Source organism: Eleginops maclovinus, chromosome 9 (genome assembly GCF_036324505.1).
Source record: "Eleginops maclovinus isolate JMC-PN-2008 ecotype Puerto Natales chromosome 9, JC_Emac_rtc_rv5, whole genome shotgun sequence".
Classification (NCBI taxonomy): Eukaryota; Metazoa; Chordata; class Actinopteri; order Perciformes; family Eleginopidae; genus Eleginops; species Eleginops maclovinus.
Genome location: NC_086357.1, coordinates 17,814,506 through 17,827,308, shown reverse-complemented (window position 1 = coordinate 17,827,308; position 12,803 = coordinate 17,814,506). Strand labels below are relative to the sequence as shown.

The 12,803-nt window shown below is 39.0% G+C and overlaps 2 protein-coding genes across 9 annotated transcripts in view; both read left to right on the top strand.

Annotated features, from left to right (window-relative positions):
• Window positions 1-633: 633 nt before the first annotated feature.
• tmem44 (transmembrane protein 44) lies at window positions 634-7,266 on the top strand. 7 transcript variants are annotated; one of them, XR_010166409.1, is made up of 11 exons: window positions 634-907; window positions 985-1,111; window positions 1,192-1,282; window positions 1,523-1,677; window positions 2,116-2,202; window positions 2,298-2,468; window positions 3,048-3,209; window positions 3,444-3,512; window positions 3,620-3,783; window positions 6,846-6,899; window positions 6,999-7,088. XR_010166409.1 is itself a non-coding variant. In XM_063890917.1 (11 exons), exons 1-10 carry the CDS (start codon window positions 723-725, stop codon window positions 6,869-6,871), a joined length of 1,167 nt encoding a protein of 388 aa, XP_063746987.1. In that variant the 5' UTR covers window positions 634-722; the 3' UTR covers window positions 6,872-6,899; window positions 6,999-7,147. The 7 variants fall into 7 exon arrangements, 6 of the variants coding, with proteins under 6 accessions (XP_063746987.1, XP_063746986.1, XP_063746984.1 ...); XM_063890917.1 differs by having other exon boundaries at window positions 3,620-3,713; window positions 6,999-7,147; XM_063890916.1 differs by having other exon boundaries at window positions 3,620-3,754; window positions 6,999-7,147.
• Window positions 7,267-9,956: 2,690 nt separating this feature from the next.
• The window catches only part of atp13a3 (ATPase 13A3), a 29,778-nt gene continuing 26,931 nt past the window's right edge, over window positions 9,957-12,803 (top strand). Inside the window, exon 1 of one of the 2 annotated variants that reach the window (XM_063890913.1) lies at window positions 9,957-10,241. The gene's annotated coding sequence lies outside the window, so the exon portion shown is untranslated. The remainder of the gene's footprint in view (window positions 10,242-12,803) is intronic. The other variant, XM_063890912.1, reaches the window with a different exon arrangement.

Sequence of the window (12,803 nt, the reverse complement as noted above, 5' to 3'; positions counted from 1 at the left end):
ACTTTATTTGAATGTTTTAGTAGTTTTGTTGATTTCTTTTAAATGGAATCAAGCAACCCATATTATTATAGTGAAGTTCACAGTGCTGATTTTGTTATCTGATGAACAAAGTGGTCTTAGCTATTGTTAAAAGGAAGAACTAAGATCATTTCATTCAACAATGACACGGATTGATCTTCAATCAATCTTTCAATCATTCAACTAAATGATAGAAACACCCTTTGTTTATTTTTTTAATGGATTCATTAGTTTAATATTGACCTTCAAAAGTGAGACTGCTGTAGGTACTTTTCCAACTGCAGTCAAGCCAGCCTCCACTTCGGAAAACAGGTCAAGTCAGCCCCGGTGCGCGTATATCCTATGCATTACGGTAGAGGCCTGTAAAAACTGCCTTCAAAATAAAAGCGCTTACTCTTACTTGTCAATAACAACTACCTTAAACTTACCTAAAAATATACCTAAAATATTCATACATACTGGAGCTTAAATTCAGAAATATGTACAAAATAATAAAATTAACTATAATTGACTACCACCCCAACTAGCCACTCAGATAATATCAGGACATTCTGATGTACAGTTTCAAAATAAATCTCAGGTGAGCTCCTCCCTAAAATAAACCGGCCACTGTGCTCCTGTGCGCTGGGCTGCATGGCTGCACAGGTGCTGCATGAATTAGTTGTTTTCTAGTAACACAAGACGTAAACATATTTGTAATTAATATGGAACCGCGTATATTGACCCTAGATGGCCAGTCCGGAGGGAATCCAAACTTGTTTCTTTTTAATTTGGTTGAATTTTGCGTCGATGCAGTCACCACCTGTTTCTCTCGTGCCGCTGACAAACTTTGCGTCCCCATCGGTCTGAGCTCTCTATCTGCGCTGCTTTTACTGCTATCATGCATTCTGTAAGTAATGCTTGCATTTGTTCTAGTTATTGTAATGTTCAAAGGTTCTACCACTAAAACCGTGTTAACTTTTTAAGGCTCGTATATCAGAGGTGCACATTTCGTGTGCGAAATCCGGGAGAAACCATCATTTTCCTTTACAGCCTCCTCGGTAACCTGTGTAGCACAAGTGGAGCCATTCTGTCCAGGCAGCTTTATATTCAGGTAAAATTGTCAAGTTACCGTATCATGATCTTTTTCATGTATTGGTTTATACTTTCTTTCTCTTTTGCTCCCTCTTTTAGATTTTGTTGGGTGCTTTTGCGGCTTCTATGGATGCTGTCAGTTGTATTTCTTGCTGCTTACCTGTGCTCCTATGTTGGAACTCAAAGGCAGGTACGCAAAGAGAATTACCTTATCGCAACAATAATGCAAACTTTATAATTCCCAGACACTGTTCACCATTCAAACAGAATGGAGTAAGGTAGTATAAGTACCCAGGCCCACACATTTTAGGCAAAACAGTTAGGAGACTTATCAGAGACACTCTACAGATAACCAAAGACATGAATAGACCGAGTGTTACAATTGAGACCAAATGCAAACATCTCCTTTTGTGCCTATGTTCTCTCTCAGAGAAGAGGCTGAGGATGATAAGGGGGCGGAGGAGGCAGCACCTCCTGGCAGTGTGTGTACTGATGGTGGTTGCTGGTGGTTTTCTGAAGTCTAGGGTCCCCGACTCTGTAGACGGGCATCTTAGCGGCAGGAGACTGATGCATGCCACCTTCCAAGTAAGCACATCCCACCATGCTGGCTAGTTGTGGTTGCAACTTATTTGTTGTGAAATTGTGAAACATGTCAATCTAGTTTCTCAAATATAATGTAATGTTATAAAAATGTCTTGTTTTGTCAGTCCAAAACAAGATGTATTTACTTTATTATGATTTAAACTGACAAACGTGGCATCAATCTGATATTAAGGGGGCAGTTTCTTCCATTTTCGCATGAAAGATTACTTAAACAATTTTGCAATAGCAATACACAATTGTTGGAGCACTAGTCTAGTTCCATAGACAAATACGTTAACAGTTGTAGTGACTGGAAGAATGTACTGAACACATTGCCAGTTTATTAATTTTACAATTAACATTTACCTTTTACTCACACTATCTTTACCTTGTATTGTTTTTTTTTTTTTTACAAATTATAACCTAAAACTGTCTCATCAGGACAACACTGAAATCCTGGGTTACATACTTGGCCTGCTGTCTTTTGTCATCGCCTGTACCTCCAGGTTCCCTGCACTCTGTAGAACAGTAAGTGACAGTACACAAGGTGTCAGAGCATTTCTTTCTCTTGCATTCAGAAAATTGTCCCAGTGTTAAATCTCTCTTAAACGTTCTCCCTTTAGTACAGAGGAGAGATGTTGACCTGTGCCCACATCTTCTCTGGGCTGCTGTGCTCAATGGCTGGTGCCCTGTATGCTACGGTCATACTCCTCTACAGCACTCAGTTTGGGTTTCTTTTAAGGGTCATGCCTTGGCTGCTGTCGGCAATATGCTGCTTCACCCTGGACCTTCTTGTATCCTCATAAATCGAAGTGTGATAGCATCCTACTTGCTTACTATCAGTCTGTAGGTTTTCACGTACAAAGGAAAAATCGATAAACAAATCTATAAAAGTAAAAGAGCACTGTACAATAATCATCAATATAGAATAGAACACACATATAAAATAACTTTATAAAAGAAGTTGGAAGCCGTAGGATTATGCAGAAATGTGCAGACATGTGCAAAAAGGTTCTGTTTATGGCTACACACCAGAGAAACACTCCTGAAAAGGTTTTAACCAGGACATTGGCCACAACATTGCAGATGGTTTCTGGTTGGATTCACAATATTTACTCAGCTTTTCCAAGTTCTGAACTTTCTCTGGTCATTTTTGAAGCAAAAGCAGTGATAGACACCATAACTAAATAGAAAAAGAACATTTAGATAAATCTCCAATAAAACGTTACTGCCCACACTGTTAGATATCTGGGGAATAAATGCACTACAGTTAGTGAGATGTAGTATAAATGATGTCTTGAATTGCTTTAATGTATGTGAATTGAAGTGATTTTCAACCAGGTGGGTTCTGTTGACCTTAAATCTAACTTCAGATACTTGTCATCCACTTGTGGAAGAGAGGAACGATACGGCAGCTTGTACATTTTTCTCCAGACAGAGAGAGCCTTTTAGGAGGCTCAGGCATCCACACTGAGGATAACGCTGTCATGAAGACACAAAGAAAACAGCACGTTCATTTTTCAGGAAGGACAAAAGTATGTTTAACAACATTACAAGACTTACTTAGTACATAAATATTTAACTGATTGTTTTATATAAACAATGACAATATTGTATTCTACTAATTGTGCCACTACACTCATTAATTGTGTGGATGTTCCATCTCGAATGTGCATAAAAGTCGAACACAAGTTTTGAGTCAGTTTCATAAAATCAATGCCAATGCTGTTTTCTGGTTTGAGAATGATTCTCTACAACTTTATTCAAAGACAAAAACTGTTCAGAAGATGATTGAGATGGGCCGTTATATGGATGTCACTCTTCAACCTGCAGAAAAAGTAAGCGAATAATCTGCTGTGGAACAGACTCCCAGCCCACTGCATATGTTTTGCACCTCCATCACAGGTCATTCTTGCAGTGGAATATGTTTCTTTTTGTTTTGCAGACCTGCCTGCAGAAAGTGACGTTGTCCGAGGTGAAGGACCTGCCTCTCAACAGGACACTGCGAGTGATCGGGGGCGACAGTTTCTGCTCCTCAGGTACATCTTGTGACTCTTCCCCAGTCAGCTCTGACCTGGAGGTGGGTTGGAACCCTGTGTAGCCATGTTGGTGAGCAGCATGACATCTTCTTACAAACTTAAGCTATTCAGTCAGAGCACAGGTCTAAAAGAATTGCAAAATACTAACACTGACACTGTAGCCAGCAACTGCATAAGCAAAGTTGAAACCCTCTGATTAAATGTTCTGCCTGTAATATTTCACCCATTATTATTATTATTATTATTATTATTATTATTATTATTATTATTATTATTATTATTATTATTATTATTTTATTATTATTTCCTGTTTTCAAAAGGTACACTTGTGAAAACAATGTCAAATGTACAGTGTTACATTTATAATATTTCTGCAATATTTCAGCAATTGTGGATGCTGAAAACCTTTAGAAACTCAGACCCAAGCTTTTAAGTGTAATTATCATTATGTGCCACTGGGGGGCGACAACAATTAGTAATACTGTGTGTTGCATGACTACTGTGACAGCATAAATGAATACAGCAGGGTGTTCAAATGCTGTGCAATATCGCTATTGCCGTTATTGATGAATCTGTTTATTTTATTGCCTTTTTATATGGGCTTATGCAAAGCACAGCCCGGAAGTTCAAGAAGAGGTTAAAGTCAAAACATCGTTATTGGCCTACTAAAAGGGTTGCCCTAGATACTTTTAGTAGCTATTTAAGGGCTGTCCAATTGAGATTAGATTAGATAAAATAACATTAGATTAAATGCCTAATTAATTTCATGAGCAAGTGAAACGTCAAGTGGTTAGTCATAATAAGACGTAACTGTCAGGGGAGGTCAGCAGCTTGTGTTGCTGGACATCAAGCTTTGTGCTTTCACATGTGACTGAGGGAAGTGAGTCAGACAGTCATCAGGGGTTCTTGTTAGACAGCAACAGTCAGCATACTATTGTTGGATTGATGTGTCCAACTCTTTGGAGAGACCCGTTTCTGTGTGTGTGAGGGTTTGTGGGCATAAGTGTATATTTGTGAAAAGCACAGTATGTGTTTCAATGGAGATTTGAAGTAAAGGGGGAAGAAAGTGGATTTATTCTTCTGTGTATAATTTCTGCAACAAATCTGACTTGATATAGACGACAGCTCACATTTACCCAAACTCCACTCTTTTAGAAGGCAAAGTTTGAGTTTGCAGGGAGGGTGAAATTACTGGCTGTTCTTTTTCAGGCACTCAAGCCACAAGAGAAACTCCCCTACTGTTCTGCTTTGGAAAACCAAGATTGGAGGATGTAATTTAATCAGAAACAAAGGCAAATGGTGTCAGGGCAAACAATTGCATCTTGATACCATTTACAAAACAGGAAAAAGTAAATGACGCAAATAACCTTAGTACATTTAAGAGAAGTAAGAGGTCTTTAACAAAGGTTTTTGTATTATGTGGTTATGTTGTATGTGGCAGCTGTATCTGGCTGTATGAAAACTCCTCCTCTGCACCTTAATGTAATCTAAACTCTCACGATGGTGGAGGTTTGTTTCCCGGAAAAATTCAGGAGCTTCTAAATAATCATTGTTTTGGGTGCAGCTTACATTAGTCTGCAAGGCTATAATACCAAATCTGTAAACTCCTGATATAATGCTAATCTTTTCTGATCAGTGGCAAACAAATCACTAGTCTGAGGTTTTTCAAAACAAAGACAACTGGTACATTCATAGATTGACCCCTCCCTTTCTGGCAAGTTTTCCACTTGCTGGTTATTATTAACAGAAGCTGTTTACTTGGTGATTTAATGGAAAGTTGATTTCCACAGTGTCTAATGTGTAATCTCCAACACAAAACTACAGATGAATCCAAATCTGCTCTTTGAAAACTGCCGCTTTATATTTGTTTGAAGAACTTTTCCACTACATAAAATGCAGAGGTCATCCAACTGTAAAAAAGCCAGCCGTGGACAGAAAGAACAGATCAAGTGCTAGGGAACAACTTTAGATGTAAATACAGATAACATGAATAAAAAAGTTGTCTGCTTCTCATGAAATCAACATAATTGCAGATCATGCTAAAACCACACACAAGTTTCTGCAGTGTGCTTTATGCATACAGAGAGCAGTCAGAGTTCACTGCGCCCAACAGCGTGAATTGTCTATTGTGCCGTGTGTTTTCTTGTACATTTCTGCTGAGCGCCAGTTTTGCGCTGAGGTGGAGGTGAGGGGAAAGGGGGGGGAGTGCTGAGGGGTACAGCAAGGGTAAGAGAATTGTTTGAGATTTGCTTTGTGGCCCAATTGTTCTCCTGTAAAGGATATTTGATTAAAGACCAGCACTGGGTTGGGCCTGTCTGCCTAGGAAGTGGTGCAAAATAGTTGCTTGTCTATAGGGGGCCAGTGTTACCCTCGCAGCTATTTTGGGAGATGTTTATGGACTCCCGTGTGATGCCTGCTGGCCAGGATCTAACTCTGTGTGTGAGCAAGTTTAGGCATTTTGCATTCTTGACATTTTACTGATGCTCTTACACAACATGAGTCATGAAAAAGGACCTCTGACATTACAAATGAACAGTATTAAATGGGTTAAGGATCTGGATCTGAAGTAACCACAAGTATTTATGTACTCCAGAAATGATAAAGCAAGACAAATAAGTGCCTAATGGAATGTATTCGCAGCTTGCATACAGAGATGGTGTGAGCGAACTACTCTCAAACTACTATGAGACATGATCTGTTACCAAAAAAGTATCACTGTTGAGGCCCCAAAGGGATAGTTTGGATGTATGGGTTGTTTGAGGTACCTGTCTATAGTCTGTGTATAACATACAATAGCTGAAAGTCCACACACTCCCAGCTTAGAGGATCAGACAGGAGGACAGGCAAAAAAGCTAAATAATGTGCTGATGTGGATGGGTGCAGCAGCAAACATATTATAGCCATAATTAAAGAAAATTAAATGGCCTTTTGAAAAAAAACTACATAATGAGCCCTATTTAGAATATTATCCTGCTTTAATACTTGCTGTCAGATTGCCTTTTTGGTGAAAGATTTGTGTTTTTGTCAATAGTGTTTTGGTCAATAGTGTCTGGTAGCTTTCAATTCCCTGTTATAAAGAGCAGTCTGATAGCTACGCAAATAAAAACCTATCCATTTATTTATGTTTTGCAGCACAAGATTTAATTGCACATGAATAGCTACAGGGGTGGTTAGTACGCTTCCAAGGTATGATGAGTCTTATCTAACCATTGTAAAATATGACACATCATAATGCTTCATCTTGAATTCTCCATCATAATATTTTGACTGGTCTGTATTTTTCAGTGGGATTTTGAAGAGGCAAATCCCCCGTGGAGAGAATCAACAGTAAATCAACAGGAGGGAGAAGAGTTTCAGACTCAAGAAAGGCCAACAAACCCCAAACCCTTTAACTTCTGCACCTGTGCCATGTTTGGATTCCCACAGAAATGTCCGTCTTGTAGAAATGAGAATGATATGCAACTTTGACAAAATAATAATTTCATTATCAGTTACTAATGTGAAACACATCTGACGCATTTATTTAAGGGGAAATAAAAAGTGTGGACAATGACCTGTTATCTGTCTTGTTTTACTTTAGCTGATGTGTGTGAAATAAACGATACATTTCTCATCAACTGAACATACCCACTGTTGGTAAATGATGATTAAAATTGCAGGTCATGTGGTTGGGGATTTTGCATTGTGCTGTATTGTCTCTTAAATATAGCTATAACTTTACCTTTAACTAAAGCTTGTGGCTTAACTTAGTCAAAGCTCTGTCTTGACAACATTCATAAAGCCTTCTGAGAACTGAGAAAAAGTATTTCCCTAATAAAACAATATTGCGACCCTGCTGCCTTGCAGGGTTATTGGGTCATATCCTGTATTTTGCTAGTCGCCCCGGGGTATCAGGGCTGGACTGGGAAAAGGCCCCTCAGAGCAGATAGGCACCAGACTAGACGGCCATGGCTCCCCCGTCCTCTCCATCATCCCTCAGAGCTCCATCTGCCTGCTCTTGGTCTTTAGACGATGATGCTGGAGCAACAGACCAGGCCATTTTTAACTGAAGGGACTTCCTAAAACTGATAACAGAACAATACACAGATTAGAGCAAAGTTATGGAGCACATTTTACTCCTCCCTGTTACATTTCCCAAAGTGATATGCCTTTGTGATATGCCCAGTCATTTGTCTCAGACAAATGACTGGGAAACAACTAATGAAGTTTAACAGCAATTGCTGAAATCAGTTAAAGAAATTAATGTCACTCAATGCTTGTTTGGTGTGTAGATATGACATGATAGGTTGGGCTGGGAGATAGTTCAATAATATTGTTTACTTATGGTTATCTATGTCAAGATGGTCCATCCATCCATCCATCTTTTCCGTCAGGGTCGCGGAGGTAACAGCTCCAGCAGAGAGCCCCAAATTTTCCTTTCCCTGGCCACATCAACCAGCTCTGACTGGGGAATTCCAAGGCGCTCCCAGGCCAGCGAAGAGATATAATCCCTCCACCTGGTCCTAGGTCTACCCCTCGGTCTCTTCCCAGCTGGACGTGCCTGGAACACCTCCCTAGGGTCAAGATGGTATGATTTCATATTGTTCTATCAGTTTTTGTGAATGATTACGTTAATGATTTGAAACAGGAGTTTTTTTTTTTTTTTTTGCAGATCAGGTCTTCATTCTGTGGTTTTGTATACATATCATGAAATCCCTTTAAATATTGTGATGATTTAATCATACTGTACACCCTTACTGCTAGTGGAAATACCTTTGACCTCCTAAACTAATTCAGTGCTTCAAACATATTTATTTTTGTTTTAATTCATTTGGGATGTGATTACTCAGCCCTCATAGAAATGCCTTGCGATGCATCCTGCTGCTTAGGCCAATGTAGTGTTGATAATGGATAGGAATGTATCACATGTGTGCAGCTCGGGTAAGAAGCCTGGCATCTAAAATGCAGAATAAGATCAATGATTACTCACATAGTGGCTGTTTAACTGGAACTCAGATTGCAAAAGATGTTTCCTCAACTTCACTTGGGTCAATATTTTGTAAAAGTTTAATCTTTTTGGTTAAAAACTTAAGCTATTAACCTGCATGGAAATGGACCTTAAAAAAAAGACTTATCTGTAAATTTCCAAACAGTTTCAATAAACTAAAATGTGCATGTTTGTACTAAGCTGTCTGATGTCATGATGAGTGCTGAGCTAGCATTGCTCTATCTCTGGGCTTCATCATTGTCCCTTTGAGACTGGGCCAAAGGAAAACAAACTGAGTGTCCAACATTAAAAGATGGAATTCTGTTTGCAGAAGTGATGAAGAGGATGGATTAGCACATCTGAAGCTGCAGTGGGGAACAGCCTTTTCTGTTTTTCTTGGCCCATGCGTCACTGATCGCCTCACTGAAGAGGACATGGAAGACCTTGGATGATTTGAGCCCGCAGGACATTTTGTTCACCTCACACGGGGGAGCAGGGAGAGAGGGAAATGTTCAGGAGTGACACAAAATACTGAATGGTTGCAGTGAATGTGCGAGCAATAAATAGAAAGAATTAACAAATACTTAAGTTGTTACTGAATACTTAGATTATAAGTTGAGTAAGACTTTTGTAAAAGGGGGACTCCACTATTTTGACACTTCAATAAATAGCCTACTCAAGTATTTGCACTTAGAGCTAATGCCTGCTTTGCACATTTGGTAATCTAGCCTTCCTTGAATTTATTTTAATATTGGAAAAATTGGAAAAAATGGTAAATGTATTATTTTTGTCACTGATCATACAAAGAATAAATAATACCTTCATTGTTACCTTACCAGTGTTAGTATGCGACCAAGATGAATATATCAGACACATTGTTCACAATATACATTTGGATGGAAAAAGGTCAGATGTGCAACCTCAACCTGGGGAAAGTTGCAACATGAACTGCGATTGGGTGATTGTGAACTATCGTAATTATCTACCTCAAAATCACTTAAGCATGATCAAAAAGCAATATAAACTTGTATTTGGGTTAAATATCCTTAAATCACCCAGAATAACTTTTATATATTCAAAACAAATTGCTCTTATGTGGTCTATCAACACATGGCTCCACACTTTAGGCCATGACATCACACCATGTGCTAGCTACACACACAGACTTTAACACTATGTCGCTCAGAAATCAGCAAAGCCACGCAACCTTATGTTTCGTGCATTGATCTTTTCTCAAGTGAATACAAAACGCTTCCCTCTTACTGCTGTAATGACATTTACTACATGGTGACGGTTGCGCTCTCCACCTTGTTCCCCCCAGTGAAGTCACTTCCTGCCGTCAGACAGCCAGTTCAGGCCAGTTCATCACGGTTGTAGTACTCAGTCTGTCCCACTGAGCTGTCAACACAGCAGCCCTCCGCTCTGTAGCCCGGCTGTTGCGACAACATTTTTCTACTAAACCTAGTCCCTCTTTATCTTCAACGACGTTTTCCTTCAGATAACAGCTCCTCTCGTCTCACCATGACTCGGAGGTGATCTTCAGAGTGTCCCGGTGGTTCTGGGTGAGTGTGTCTCAGAATATATTTGCCTTCATCGCTGTCATCATCACCCATGTGGCTAGCTGCAGTTGGAGGGGAAAAGCTAACGCTAGCTGATGCGTTTCCGGAAAATCTGGCCTGTCTTCATATTATAACTCTATTCATCTTAAAGAGGTTCTGAAACTGAAAGGAAAATAAGCAGGGAAAAACATGTGGAGCTTGTTAGAGTAGTATTAAGCAGCAGGCTAACAATGGATAACGGCTAACGTTAGCCATCTAGCCAACGATGTCTTGAAGCCATGGGTGGTTGTCAGCATAATCGCTAATCAGTGTTATCAGGTCTGTCGCAAATATTACATAGTGAAAGATAAAACACACATTTTCTTACAACGTAGATATATGACAGTAACACATGACACAGCGGTGATTGTAAGAGTGTTTCTTGGTCCTAATTGGCTTAAGACTGAGTGTTCTTCCGTTGGGGGGTTGTTGCTAACAGTTACTGGACTTACTTCTCATTTATTGTAGGCAGTTAGTTCTTTTTTTATTATTTAACGGAGACCCTGAAACGACATAGGAAAAAAGGGAATGACACATGTTCTCACAGGGAATGTCAGATGGAGAAGGATATGGGTGATGAGTAATTGTTGAAGGGAAACAGCTGTAATGTGTCAGTGTCTTTAACGACAGGCTTCTTTTGGAAGCAGTTATAATAAAACAAAGTCTGTAATGATATTACAGTCAATGATGTACCATACACAGGGAAACCATCTTATAGTAAACATTTGCCAGGAATTCAGGTAATAAGATCATGTCATTTGAAAAACCAAACACTGCTTGTAAGTACTATGTCCTTGTTTTACCATGAAAATAAACACTTGACAACATCATCTCTTTTGAGAGTTCATTTAATTCAAAAGCATAAATCTGATCCTTCCTTGGACATACTTTTGCAACAGCAAAAGTATTGACACTGCTCTCCAAAATGTAAATCAAACTGTATGAAACCTAAGCAAACTATGTAAATGTCTTGAAACACTGTTTTTTTTTTCATGCATTGATCACTCCCTCTTCAAGAAATGCCTTTTTATCTCTTTCCCTCTTGCCTCAGGAAAATCCTGCAGGTTAATTGAGAATAGAGAAAGAGGAATACACTGTATTTGTGGAACCTTAACAGTGTGCACACATCCTTTTGTCATGAGGAGACAGCTGTCACTGTTTATTAGGTGCTGCATTATATAGACTAGCTACCTGAATGCATGCAAGTCAAAGCTAGTCAGCAAAGGGTCAAAAAGAAGAAATCCCAATGTAGCATCAAAGCTGTATACTGGAAGTTAATTTAGGATAGAAAAGATTATGACGGAGCAACATTTTTAAAATTAGAACAAAGGATTTTGAAAATGTGCATTATGTTTACAAATTGTGAAAACGTCACCATGTGGCTTGTGTACAGGTCTTCGTTTTGCACTTCTGGCCTCAAAGACTTTTAATGTCAAATTCCATGGGAACCAAGAGTGTCTTGCCACAAATTAGCAAATTGATTTGTGGTCTTGACTGTGACATTCTCACAACATTTTATTTCTGAACATCCCACAAGCCTTCTAACGGTAGCCGAGATATCATGTGAGTTATGTTCAACTTTGGCTGGAGAAGCACCGGGGTCCTATGCATACATCTCTGATCCTTTTACAGTAGCTTATCCAAAGGTTCGTTAGGCCTCTTAGTAGACTTTTTAAAACAATGCATTTTTTGTAGCCTTATTGCTGTCTCGTTTCACTTTTTGCCTTTCCATTTTGTTGTCATTGGCCTTACTTTGAATGAACATCCAGTACCCTTTTTGTATTCTTGCAGGGATTGTTTACATATTTAACAAGACAATTGACTTATCAGTAACCTTTCATCTTAGAGGCAGGTTTAGTTATTCTAAAACAATCTTCACTCTTAACTATACAACAGTTATTTCCATTGAGTTTTAATTGACTTCAGGCAACCCTTGTGAGGATTTAAGTGTGGGCAACGCAAAGGGAACAGGTTGTTCTTATTTTGTAAATACTTGTGTAATATAACTGTTGTTGATTTGGATTTGTTTTTGGAGTGTCATTTTTACTTACTTTGGCTGCATGCTGTCTATGTGTATATCAGCACACCTGGCATACCAAACCCGTTTCAGTTAACAAAGTACCGGAAAGGGATTTGGCTTGTCATCGCCAACACTAATTAATATAAAAATGGTCAGGTTCATTTGTGTATCCTGCAGTTTTCCGTTGCATTTATTGTCTGTTCTGAATACATTAACAGAGACAATTCAATTCAATAATTAGTGTGTGGCTTTAATCAAAATGTGACCTTTGAGTGGAAGCAATGACATTTACACATATAGTGTTTTATTGTGGTTCTTGCGGTCCAAAGGAACAATCTTCACACAATTACCCTGGTGCAACTTTCACTAAACCCTTTATATCTCAGAGGTGACATGTAATATTTAACTTCTTCAAAGAGACCTGCTTATTTTTTTATATCTCCAAATATGGCACGGACATCCACTTGGAGTAAGGATCGACATAATGACAGGGATGACATAAACTG